Source organism: Branchiostoma lanceolatum, chromosome 3 (genome assembly GCF_035083965.1).
Source record: "Branchiostoma lanceolatum isolate klBraLanc5 chromosome 3, klBraLanc5.hap2, whole genome shotgun sequence".
NCBI lineage: Eukaryota > Metazoa > Chordata > Leptocardii > Amphioxiformes > Branchiostomatidae > Branchiostoma > Branchiostoma lanceolatum.
Genome location: NC_089724.1, coordinates 13,611,414 through 13,624,501, shown reverse-complemented (window position 1 = coordinate 13,624,501; position 13,088 = coordinate 13,611,414). Strand labels below are relative to the sequence as shown.

Genomic DNA, 13,088 nt, shown 5'->3' with positions numbered 1-13,088 from the left:
ACTGTTGCCCTTGAAACCTTTATATTTTTGTGTTAAGAGCATCAACTCAAGTTAAAGTAATTTGAAAATAAAGTATTTTTCCAAATGCATCACTACTAGGAGAAGAGTTTTTGACTTTCCTATGAGGGGACCGGAAATCCTGGCTACCCCGGGAAAATGTGTCCCTGCAATGGCCAAAAACTGATACTTTTTGTTGATGAAACGTTCATATTTGTGTTTGTGGACAATGTCCGTCCCACCTTCTTACAATTCATACATTTGGCATTAAGTATTCAATTCAAAGACAGTGTTTGTGGATGATATCTATGTCTTTGGCCCTGTGGGCCTTCGTACTTTTTAGGCCACGCCCACCATGGATTGGGGACCGATTTTCCTGGGGGACCGATAATTCCTGAACACCGGCAAGGGAGTTGTGCAGCCGAGGGAGTTGTATAGCCGAGGGGTCCGCGCGTTATCTACCGCACAACTCCCTTGCCGGCATAAGAGCTCCCCCTCCCCCAATATCTATGTCGCGCGTTATAGGAGGCCTGCACAGGAGGCTAGGCGTTACGTGGGTGATGCTGATGATACATGTCTGAGGACAAAGATATGCCCCGATGCGTGTTACGGCCCTTTATTTTAAAGGCAGGTCAATCTGTTGTCAAATTTTTCATATTTTCGTAGCAGCTGTTCTTAAGAACCGTCTTTATGCAAACAAACAAGACGAAGTACTTCAAGTACTTAAGATATAACCACAGCGGACATGCCCTCTCAGAACTGAGCACCTTGGATGGGCATTAAGCTCTGCAGACATGGAGTGTGGTGAGGAAGCGGTATAAAGTGGTCCCATGTGAGCATACGATACACTATTAGGTACATAACAATTACATCAACACCTAACTGAATTGAGTAGCGCTGTACTGCAAATGGAACGCCAAAAAGCTTTTTTGACATCCTGAGCGGGAATATATTTAAGTAATATGGGTTCTCTTACGGATATCATTAACGTGGGTACGTTGGGAAGTTTGTTGTTATTTGCTTGTTTGCTTGTTTGTTTGTTTGTTGTTTTATCATCACTCGTTTCGCCTCATCATCATGTGACCTATTCGCTCTCGAGCTTCGCTCATTGGTCGGTGAAAGCGGTAAAGTGAGAGTCATCAAACAGAAGGATACTTAAAACAAACAGGCGGGCGCTATTTCTGTTATTTCACCGGTACAGTTAAAAGAGATACACATTCGTTACTACCGATAAACTCTCGTCTTCGGAGCTTAAGTCAACACACCTTTACTCCCGTTTGGACCACGCAAAACATGTGTAACAATCATGCTGTAAGAGAATACATGAAACATGTTTTCCTTGGAAAAGGTCTCTACGCACAACGGAAACTCAACACTGCTTCCCGAAACCCTGTCTTGAAAACTACACTTGTATTACATCGTGTTTTCTATGGGTAGGCAGCGCCTTTTTAGGTTGGAACGCCGCGTCTTTGTAACGGAGCGCTCTGTCAAGCCGACCGTACGTTACAACAGGGATGTTAAAGAATGGTTCAGAAACATAATCCTCTTTTGGCTTCTCCTCCCACGACCTAAACACCGCGCTGTTTCCTTTATATCCCTCCATGTCTTATTGTCTTGGTTCATGTCTTACTGAGTAGCCGCTAAGCAACACCAAATGGTTTCTTATAATCGCTTCTGAACAGTTTCATCCATGTGGCAATAGCTAAAACAATACGTGCAACGGAGAGAAAGCCTTTCCGAACACTTACGAAGAGTCGGGAAGGTAAGCCTCTACAAGTATGTGCAATTAAGGGGTAGGATGACGCCGTCACGGAGAGCGGTTGAAAAGGAGATTTGTTCCTGTTTATTTTTCCTATTGAAATGAGATTTTTGAGATGTCGGCTGGAGTGGTGGTTTCTCTTGACAACGGGACGCGGCTGAGTTCAGTAACACAGGAGGTTTTCTTGGACAACTTTCTCGGATTATTCGCTGCGTGCAGTGCTACGGAGTAACGGGTGTACGTGTGCACATATGTTGAGACCGGGCCTCACACTGACTGTCCTCCCGAACTGAGCCACTGTTGTACCACGATAAGAGATATCCCTCTACAGCGGCTCATTATGGCAATGAAGATGTACTCTCCCTCCACGTTCGCGAGGTACAAGATGTACATGAGTCCTCAGGAGAGAAGACTGGTCAAGTCAGCTCCGGACAAACTGTGGTCCCAGCCCCTGAGCTCCTGGACAAGCACCACGTTTGATGAAAGGTAATATGTACCGCTGTTTTTGTGCGAATTCACAGGATTCCTTCCTGCAGGTGTCCGTTTTGTAGGCTTCAAAATGACTCCGGATGACCCGAACAGGTGGTTGTTTTGTAGAGAACATTCATGTTTCCTACCATCTGGCGACGTGGGCAGGAAATTATCGTTAATGTATACGAGCAAGTCTACGGCTTCTAGGTCGCAAATTTTGTTATGCCTTTGGTTTATCTTTTGAATCGTATTCCAGTCATGACCGACCTTGTTTACGACGTGTTTGTCTTGTCGTTCATCTGAGTTTCTAGTTTTTTTCTATTAATTACGCCCTGCTGTAAGGGTTTATGTGTTGGATCCCTCAGGTGGGCAGGATTTATTAAGGGTATACCTGCGTAGAGAGGTACCAAACTAGCCATCATAAACGTTATTTGCCGTCCTGACATAGTCGCTATGGTACTTTAAGATTAAACAAACATGCAAAGACGCACCTGAGCCGAGCGGCTACAGGTAAGGCTTTGTTGTGGTGTTGAGGACCCTTAAGTATTTCCCTACCCAGTCTTTAAGTCGCCGAATAGGTAGAAAAAGTTGGTGTGTTACTAGTAGTGTCGTCTTGACCACCCCGGGTTACCTTTTGTTGGTTGTTTTTCTTGTCATTTCATCCAGCGCGCGGCGTTCGCGTTACTTGTCCTGATATCAGGTTTTCCTCGGAGCGAACTGTTTGCTTGAGTCTTCCCTACCGGTTTATCCTACTCTTGGCGGCTTTAACAAGAACCTTTTCCTACATTCTCCATGAAAAGCCTCCATTAACAAATATTAAACATCTGCGTTGTATGTATGTATCATTACAACCTCTCTTCACAATACATGTGCGGACATAACAGCGCTAAATGCCAGCTATGGGAGGTTACTAGCGGTGATAGATATGACGTCACACTGTTTGTATTCGAACATACAGACTTTATTGACTTGTAGAAGCAATGCGCCTTTTTCATATTAGCTGTTATACAGGCTTTTTTTACCACAGAAATACATCATCGCCAGGCTTCTTTCTTGTGATTCTGTGATTTATTTGGCGCGTTTAGTCTCGTTCTTGCAGACAACACCTTCAATCACTCACAGCAGTCATACCTAGGCATATTACGCCACCCTAGCAACAGCTCTCCTCACGACGTATTTGAGAGTATTTAACTTTTTTATTGTGAATTGCTTAGAAGGTTTGAGTCGTGGGAACATTTTCAATTCCCACCAGTAAATCCCTCAAAATTAAATGTGTTCTCACTTTAATTGCGGCGCGCTTTGAACTCTAAAGTATGTACGCTAAATAAACAAATGAATTGTAAATAGACTCTGTATGTAATTTGACCCATGCAATCGCTATTGAATGTTGGAAACCCTAGGTATTTCTGTTTTAGCGAAGAGTGTATTTAAATCAGTGTTTTTTATACGGTGATGGGTATGTACGAATATAAGTCTTCACAAACTAATTTTAGGAAAGATATAGACGAGGAGAATAGAGTCAATTCCACATTACCGAGAGGGTGTTTGTTGCCTTTTGTTCTAACATTTACAAAACCTTTGTAACAATCTATGTGAGATAAGTAACTGTTAAGAACAATTTCCAACATTTATTTGGTGTTATAAATATTTTCTGCTGTGTTCCAATAGGTTAAACAAATTTCCAACATTGAACACATTATTTGTATTAGTTTCCAAACTGTTGCAACATAGATTGATCATTTGTTTGAACATGTTCCAACATTCTACAAATATGATATAACTGGGTCAGTAGGCTGGGAACAGGGCAATTCACACACCTCTTCAAAGTATAGGGGATTAGGCCTAGGTGCCATGCATAGACACCTAAAGACAAAAGAGTTGCCAGTGTCCAGACGTGAAATCTAAAAATATACAGAGGCAGACAATAGAGCCTGATTAGCACCTACTTTTATGGGGGCAATAACCCAAATCTACCATTTTGAGAATGATGCAAAATGTTGGAACATGTTCCAACAGTAGAACAATCACACAGATGTCTGAAAACTGTTCTAAATAAAGAGATATTTGTGCAAATACTTTCATAATATTTCCAGAATATATAGATGAGTTCAAACATGTTCAAACTTTCATTTCTAATTGTTTGAACGGTCTGGAATTATTTTGACTGAAATAGTCTTTTCTCTAAAATTGTTCAAACTTATTAGCAATATCATCTGAAAACCCTCTCAGTGACATGGAATTGACTCTAGTATTTCATTGTTGTACTAAAGATAGGGCTAACACATTGGCAATGTTTCTTGAAACTACAGATTACGTCCATGTAAATACTATCGCAACAATGGCGTAAAAGATAAGAGTACTTAGTCCCACGGCAGTTCTATATTGTGTCTATCTTTGATGACCCGGTACACCGTGATTTTTTTGCAAATCTGAGATGGCTGAGGAACAGACTTTATTGACCATTGGCTTTATTGACCAAGTGTCTTCAATGGCAAGTTGTTCGATAAACGTTCCATCGCGCATGCGTCAGCTAGCACCATACACAATGAACGCCTAGCCCCTGGCCCGTGGACTGACGGCACCTGGTCCCACCACTATTACACATTGCTATTACCTAATGGCCCTTACCCCAGCTCGATAATTACTATACATATATACTTATCATGACATGTATTCTACATAGCGTGAAACTAGCTACTGTGGGCGGCACACACCCAAACTACCCAAGCAACGGGGTATGGTGAGATGTTTGTCTGGGAAAATTACCTGTCCGCTCACCTGCACAGACAATGGCTCTGTTTGACTGAGGTCTTACTACTGAGAGCCAGCCGTGCGCAGACTCACTGTGCAAACATCACGTCTCCTTCTGATAGTCGCCGGCGTCAGCAAACACGCCGTGTGATAATGGAAGAAAGACTTTTATTGCACAGTTCAGTACAAGTCGCTAGGATGACAAACCAAGACGTAACGTTACACTTGAACGTGAGAACAGAAGTACCTACATGAATGTTGTTTTCGACAATGACTACATTACGCTTATCAAGCTATAGGATAGGGTTCTCATGCCGGCTGTCCTGTTCGTATACATTTAGGTGAAAATGTATCAACAGATGAGTACAGTAATTAGCCTGTGTGCCATCCTATTTAATCAACCGGGGCTCCGGATCCCATACTCGCTCCCTCCGAAAATAGTGGTGAGTACGGAAAACTAAATAGGGTGGCAACCAAGGTCTAAAAATGTTGAATTGAACAAAAATCTGGTGTACAATAAATGCATATATACCATACAACAAATCACATTTGCTCAGCCACGGTTGCTACAGTTGTTTCCTCCTGCAGGTCTGGTTAGCTGATTATTAGCGGTCCAAGGTTACATGACTTTCGACGTTTAGTAGGGCAGGTACTGCCATCAACTGTAATGTATGGTCATTTAATGTCCCCTCCCGTGGTGCATTGCGAGCACCTGTATGGTTACGGCACACACGCCCACCGGTCGGCGAACGATAACATACACATGCGTGTCATCTATAAGTCGTTTGTCACCATGGTAACCACGCAGCCAAACAGAGAGGCATCCCATACAAACGCACAGACCGTGTGATAAGATGCCTTACTTCCCTTCTTTACCTTTCAAGAGTCGGTCACGTCGGCGCAAGCGTCGTCTGACGCCGCCAGCTGCGGGAGGACCGATGGGACAGGCCCGGCTCCCCCCGCTGTTAGGGGCTCCTGCCCGAAGTCTCCCAGATAACGTATCCACGATTACTCCAGTATCAAGAACCTCACTGGGGTTTACCAGATCGACAAGAAGCACGAATTCGAGCAGGTACAAGACTTCGGTTCCTTCTGTGTGACGTGAAGTCTTCCCCATCTTGCGTGTGATGTGACACTTTACGTTCTCATCGATGATCGCTCTGACATGTATCACAATAGTGTTGATAAATTCGGGCAATTTGTTTGAGTGAATTGCTCGTAGCAGTCTTTTGGCTTTCTCTAAGGTCATGTTCGACATTGTGGCCCTGTGACCTCCGATAACAAAGCCTTTTAACAATGGTCGTGTTGCTTTCTTGTTGTGACTTTTGGGTCAGATAGTTTATAAATCAAATTCTTGCTTGAGTTATTTATTCCTGGTGTGCATATCGTCCAGCCGTACCGGTGGAGAAACAGTTCAGTGTTTTGGTAATAAAGATGTACACTTCGTTCTTTCGTTCCCTGTAGATTCTTTTTGCTGTGGTTGACGTTGACTTTTGCCTTTCTTTATTCAGTGCTACTACGTTTAGTAATGCCCCAGATAAACTTAACCAGCCCTGCAATATGTCCTACCTTTGGTTTGTTTCATCCCTTATTTACTGACTATTACTGTTTGCTGGTCAGAATCACCACCCATTTAGTTTTTTCCCCTGTCCTTTTGTCATTTGTGGACCATATCAAAATACTGTCCAGTAACGCATTCTCCTCGCAGTAAGAACGTCCTCAGGTTGAAAAGCTTGTCCCAATTTTCAAGCCTGAAAATGAAATTTAGTCTCTGTGGTGTTTTGTGATATGTTGCCTTTTCATCCCAAAGTCGACCTGCCGTGCACGTTACCTTTGTTGTCGTTTGTTGCACTACATGCCATGGTGCTGTGACTACATGGTCACTGTTTGTCGTTGGCGACAGACCGAAAACCTCGTGGATGAAATTAGTTGTGCAAAATCAGTTGTGCATTAAACTGTACCCGCAATGTTTACGCACAAAAACGTGAACGGTAAGATCGTAGCTTTTCCACGCTATCTAGGTGGCGTTGTTTGTTTGGTTGCTTTTATCTGTGATGTTTCTTGGTTACTATTCATGTTGTGAAGAGAGCTGTCATAGGCGGTAGGTTTGGATGTCAAACCACTTTGTACATCAATGTGTCAAATCAAAGCAACTCTGGTTATCTTACAACCCCGCTCAAATTCCCGACTGTTTTTGCGGTCCGTGCCATGAGTTACAAGCCGATGTACTTTGTTGTGTTCTAACCATTTGAACACGTCTTACGTAGAGAGTCTTGGTAACTACAGAAGGTACATAATCCCTACGGTAATCTAAGTGCCTCTGGATCCGTCCTTAACACAACAGTGGGCAGAACGGTTTAACCTTACTTTAAGGCGATGTGAAAACAAATTTCACGGACATCTTATAAAATGTGAAAGAATAGACCGATCTGTTTCAGACTTCAAGTCGACCGAAATCGGACAGGCCTACTTACACCTACATAGCGTTCTGGTGTCTCCATAGGAGGACAAGAATTTATTTCAAAGTTTTATCGTTTTCGCCATCATTGTGTATTTGTTCAGTTGGCACAAGTTATGAATTGATGAGGTCTGATATCATGCGTACGTATAAGTGCCATTGATTAATCGAACATGACGTAGATTAATGTAGGCATGATTGAATATGTCAACTGTAGAGTTGTGGACCCATGGGGGGTAGGGCTGTGTTGTAAGATAAGCTTCGTGTTATTCTACAAGCGTTATTTACTGTTGCATAACAGAATCTTAGTAAATGCTTCAGACGCGTTGTTTTGGGTCCTATGATAGCCCCGCCCCTACCCACTCACCGGAGATCCGCTAATAGCAGCAGGTGACTAATAGAGCTTGTCTTGACGCACCGTCTGCTATGGAGACTTCCCAATGATCCATACGAAGCTACCCGTTATGTTTGCACATTTTCTCAGGGCCAATTGTTCTGTGCGTTACCTTTCAGTAGCCTGGAAATCCGGGCCTGTAGCCGGATGGTTAAACCTAGGCAAAATGCAGATGAAACCTTGAAACATGAGGTATACACAACAAAATAGAGAGTCGTGGACGTTTTCTGAGTTTTTTTTTTTTTCGTTTTCTGCAAGAATTCTGAGTTTTTCCGACTCTATATCAGTGTTTTTATCAGTACTTTTGTCGTAACTCGCGACAGTCGCAGGTCTGCAGTTTGAGACTACCTCTGCACTCCATTCCGGTGAATGTGTTTTCAAGCCCTTCGCCATTGTCAGCTTAGGTGTGTGTGTCACCTATCAGGCTAACACATGTCACCTGCACTGACTCAACCAGAAATTCTTACCTGTTCTTCACGAACCATATTTGCTTGGCGTGTTACTGGGGCGACCAAAGATCAACCTCTGTTTATTCTCAACGCTACGGCAACTCTTTCGCTGACAACTGGCCACGTTTAGCTAAATACCGCAGGAGAGACGAACTGCAATCTTCCAACATCCCGAATACGGTTATGCTATGTTCCTATGGTTACCGGATTCGAACTTGTGAGCGGTAATGGGATTCAAACCCATGAGTTTTGCACCAACTTCATGGAACGCCAACAGTGATCGCGAGCCTTACTTAGGATTTCTGCCGCCCATAGTGGAGAAGTGGCAAGTGTTGTTTTCAAGTGTACTCACTGCTGCCTTTGTCAAGTTTACTGTCTTGTTACTTTACCGCGTCCTTGTGCTATCGACCTAAAATTCAATACTTGACGGCTTCCGTGGTTTCTAAAAGACGTGGCAAATGCCACTGTTCTCTGCCACTAGTCTGAGGTAACTAGCCTGTCTGTTAATTTTACAGCCTTCCACTACAGTCTGCTAACCTCTGCTAACAGGCCTGTCTGTTTGAGCAGAATTTTACAGTCTTCGTCTGGAGTCTACGGCCTGTGCCGTAGTGTTCGTAGATGTTAGCTTTCATGGATTTTCTGACGGTTTGTTGTGTTTCCCCCTCAGTCTGACCGGAGCAGCGCCACCCAGACCGCCCAGACCACAGAGGGACAAGCCGCAGCACGTCAGATGGCGACCCGGCGAGCGGGACGGGAGGACCCGGCGACAGACGTACACCAGTCCCAACAGGAGAGAGAACGAGAAGAAACGACAGGGTGGGTTATGCATCTGTTCTGCTATCTTCTGCATATAGTAGTTTTGTTTACTTGCTGATGATTCGTTTGTTGATTGATTGATGGGTCATTGATAAAAACGTGTAGGGTTTATTTGTTCTCAGGGGTCGGAAAGGAGTTGGTCGTGCTTGTGATGGCAGAAGCAGCAGTTTATTTATCTGTAATATTTACACAGTTAATACAACGTTGCTAGGGATACGCCACTGCATTTACGTCTTGAATCGTATTAGGTTTCGTAAGAAATGTAAGTGAAAGACGGCTAGACTTGTACAGGTGGCATGACATTATTATGACATAGACGTATGCGCAGGAAAATGACAGGCAACGTGTCAGAACGGACAAGGATGTCAATGAGAGTAGCCTGAGTGTCATCCTGTTTCAGTTCCAGGCTCTACCTGGTGAAGGTAGAGCCTGGAACTGAAACCGAGGATGACACTCAGGCTAAATGAGAGTACAAACTGTGAGAAACCCGGCGGCACATCTAATGGATTCGGTCTGACGTGCAGTTCAAAGTTTTGCTAATGTGAGTTTCCTATATAACCTCAGGAGACAGAATATCCCGAGAGGTGGCGTCCGCTCCAGATCACGCCGTCAAGCCGACCAAACACACGTCTTCACGCCAAGCAGCACCAACACTGCCTAAGATAAATAACCTCTTCGTGCAAACAGGTACGTGAGACAAACAAAGCACCGGGGTCATCCACAGAAGTCATGTCAAGCGATTGTTAGCTCATGTTACACAGGCATTACCTGTTCTTAGGCATTTGTTTATTTGAAACCATTCCTTGCATGTAGGTTGAGTTGTTCGACTATTGTTCCGTAAGCTCACTGTTGATCAGTTGATTTCAGACTTAAGTTGAAAACCTCATATTCTCATACCGTACAGTAGTTTGATGTACTGTTGCTAGACATTGATACACATGACTGTATATTTCAACAGGTAGTACAGCAGGCGTTTCTACATGTGCTTCAAACTCGAACAAGTCCAAGACCTTCGCCAAGGGCTGGGCCGAGGCAAGAGCAGAAACAGTCGGGAGAAACAAGCTCCCGCCAACCATCAAGTAAGTCCCATTTTCCTTATTTCTTTCCTCCTCCCGCCCTACATTTCCACCCCTCCCCCTCCTGTTGGATTTCAACTGACTGAAAGGCAAAGGCTAACTTATACATATTCCTCAGCGGACGGCCTGACCAGAAGAACAGTGCTCGGAGCTGCCCGGACCTCACTCGGAGCCGTAACAAGGTGACGTTACCTCAGCGGGCCCAGACCACCTCGGACGGGAAGAACAAGAAGAACAGCTCCTGTCCGCAAACAGCGGCGCTGAGGTACATGTGGGAATCACGTTCCTGTGTTTTTAGTCCAAATATGACTTTTATTAGGCAATGATATTTCTTTAATATCCGAGATGTGATATTGACAGTTTTGTTGTCGTCTTAAAGCTGCTTTTTGGATACTATCTTATATTTTTCATCAAAACATGGTCGTAACCATTACAGCGCAACAATAGTGAATGCTTTCCATTCAATATGTTTTGCCAATACATGTATCTAATCTTTCGAAAACCTCTTCTTCTTCCAGATCTCAGGGCGGTCTACCTCACTGGAAATCGGAGCACATCTTGACCCACCGCGAAGTTCAAACCTACACCAAACTGAAGTCGGTCTACCTGAACGACACGTGGCAGAAACAGCGCAGGAACTTCATACTGCAGAAACTGGAGGACATCCAACTGGAGGAAGTCAAGAGGTACGCCAAGGACGTGCAACAGAGAAAGAAAAGACTTATGGAAACAATCGAGACGCAGAAGAAACAGTTGGCGGACGTGCGGCAGAAGTACGAGGACGAACAATTACAGAGATTCCGGTCTCAGTACGTCACGTGGAAGAGTGTGGAAACGGAAAAGTTGACGCGTCATATTTATGGACTTCCCGAGGACTTAAACAAAGACATGGTCCCGAAAACGAAGCTAAGAAGAAAGTCAAAACCACCGAAGAAGAGGTGGAGACAAGCGGCACAGAGAGCCATAAACGTGAAGAAGTTTGCTAGTATTCTGAAACCGACGGGAACACGGCCGGTGGAACTTAAGGACCCGCTCATGGACGGGATAGATACAGTACTGCTGGAGACCGATTCGTCACCAGGTGGGTACTGCAGTACCGTGTGACATGCAGGCAGTCATACGCTGTCCAGCAGTTGCAATGTTCATTTCATGGCATCACCAAAACGCGGAAAAATCACGGTGGGAATATTGCACCAAGGCTATCATGAGTAAGCATACTTGCGATCCATTTAATTGTTTTACAACCATTCTTGTTTTCCTTTCCTTGCCCAGATGCCAAGCCAAAGAAGAAAATGGTGAAGTCCGTCCTACAAGAGGCAAAGAACATTATACACGAAGCGGGTAAGTTTAGTCTTTTGTAGGTTATTCCTGGCTCGCTTTGCGTATGTTCTTCGTCATTTGATTTTCTGTACCGCGTAAGTTGTATTCGCAATTAAATGAAATAGATACACGTGTTGTTTGAATGGTTATCAAAATCTGGCATGGTACTATATTATGAATTAGGATTTTATTCAGAGTCCAGACGTCCAGATATGCTTTCTTATTCTGACTTGAAGTTTCCTGCCTCTCTTAGATGACACGAACATCGACACGTTCAGCGAGGTGTCCTCCCCCGCGTCGTCCAGGGCGGGGTCTGATGACGAAGATGACGTCAGTGACAGCGACTCGTGGCAGTCCATGAACAGTGACGATCCCGTGCCTAAACTATACTCTTCAGAGGACACCGACGAGGAGGAATGACAACGTGCAGTTTGTAACAAACAGACATTTCCGTTCCAATCTTAGGTAGAGCATATATGACCATGACTTTCCAATCTAAAGACTGCCCTATGTGAGAACGGTCCTAGTGCCAAGTACATGCGTCCAATATACTAATGAGTTTAGGATCCGTTCTGAAGTTACCAGGGTGTCGACGTCAACAACAACACTGTTATCACAGTCGCTTACCGGTAAAGAACGAGCTAGAGCCCCTAGAGCCAAGGGTTTGGCTTAAGTTTATGACACATTTCCACCTATTCACTCCGTCCAAAGTGTCAAACCAGATGGAAGAGCCTGAAAAGAAACTATAGCTACTGTCCTCGTGTGCTTGTCCAGTGAAGAATAATATGAAAATGTAACAACGATAGTACAAACAAGTACAGGCCGATCTTTTACAAAGGCAAAATGTCATCATTTTAACAAAGCACATATTTTGTGTGTCCATGTACTATTCCTGCCATGAATGGAGTAATATCTAGTACACCAAGCCTGACAGCTATATATACAATGGCGATTTTTCTAACATATCGAAAAGTGTGATTATTGTCAGAACCATGTAATGAAAACCGTCCATGTGAAAGGAACACATGCAGCAGAATTTACGTTAATGCCAATCTATTTCTGAAAACTCGGCTTTTGTAAACAACACTGCAGAACATTGCATTATAGTCTTAGATGTAAGATACATCGGACTCCAAGTCAGTCAGATTCAGAATACATGTGTAAATCGTGCGAAGTGTTACTAATATCACCATAAAATGGAGTAACATACAATGTAGCTTTACAGTGTTGGCCGAGGTGTGCAGCTTGTTTAGGAATATTGTGTTTGTACAGTATATTACTTGAGAGATATTTTTTGGAATAAAAGTTCTAGCAATGATATCATTCTCATGCGACAAGGCGCTTGTCCATCATTATAATATACCATGCCGTCACTATGACTGGCTGGGGGTTTGAGATGGCTAATTATAAGGGTAGGTAAGAAGAACATTTACTGGAGATGGTAGTGGTCCAAATGGGTCACTGTATCTACAAATATTTGTTCAACGCACATTAAACGTTCGTGTTCTGGATATCAGTATTGTAAAGGTTAAAAGCAGGCCATGGATTGCAAGGCTACCAAAACAGGTCACATTTCCTGTTTCACCTGTTCTCGACA

General features: G+C 43.7%; 1 protein-coding gene across 3 annotated transcripts in view; it reads left to right on the top strand.

The window, feature by feature from the left end:
* Window positions 1-12,809, top strand: part of LOC136430421 (uncharacterized) — a 29,854-nt gene extending 17,045 nt beyond the window's left edge. The window contains exons 1-8 of one of the 3 annotated variants that reach the window (XM_066421014.1): window positions 1,561-2,242; window positions 8,947-9,095; window positions 9,660-9,782; window positions 10,054-10,174; window positions 10,290-10,436; window positions 10,690-11,252; window positions 11,444-11,512; window positions 11,745-12,809. In XM_066421014.1, the coding sequence (XP_066277111.1) occupies window positions 2,097-2,242; window positions 8,947-9,095; window positions 9,660-9,782; window positions 10,054-10,174; window positions 10,290-10,436; window positions 10,690-11,252; window positions 11,444-11,512; window positions 11,745-11,911 (1,485 nt within the window). In that variant the 5' untranslated portion in view covers window positions 1,561-2,096 and the 3' untranslated portion in view covers window positions 11,912-12,809. Of the gene's footprint in view, window positions 1-1,560; window positions 2,243-5,809; window positions 6,051-8,946; window positions 9,096-9,659; window positions 9,783-10,053; window positions 10,175-10,289; window positions 10,437-10,689; window positions 11,253-11,443; window positions 11,513-11,744 lie in introns of those variants that run through there. The other 2 variants (XM_066421013.1, XM_066421015.1) reach the window with 2 other exon arrangements.
* Window positions 12,810-13,088: the final 279 nt, after the last annotated feature.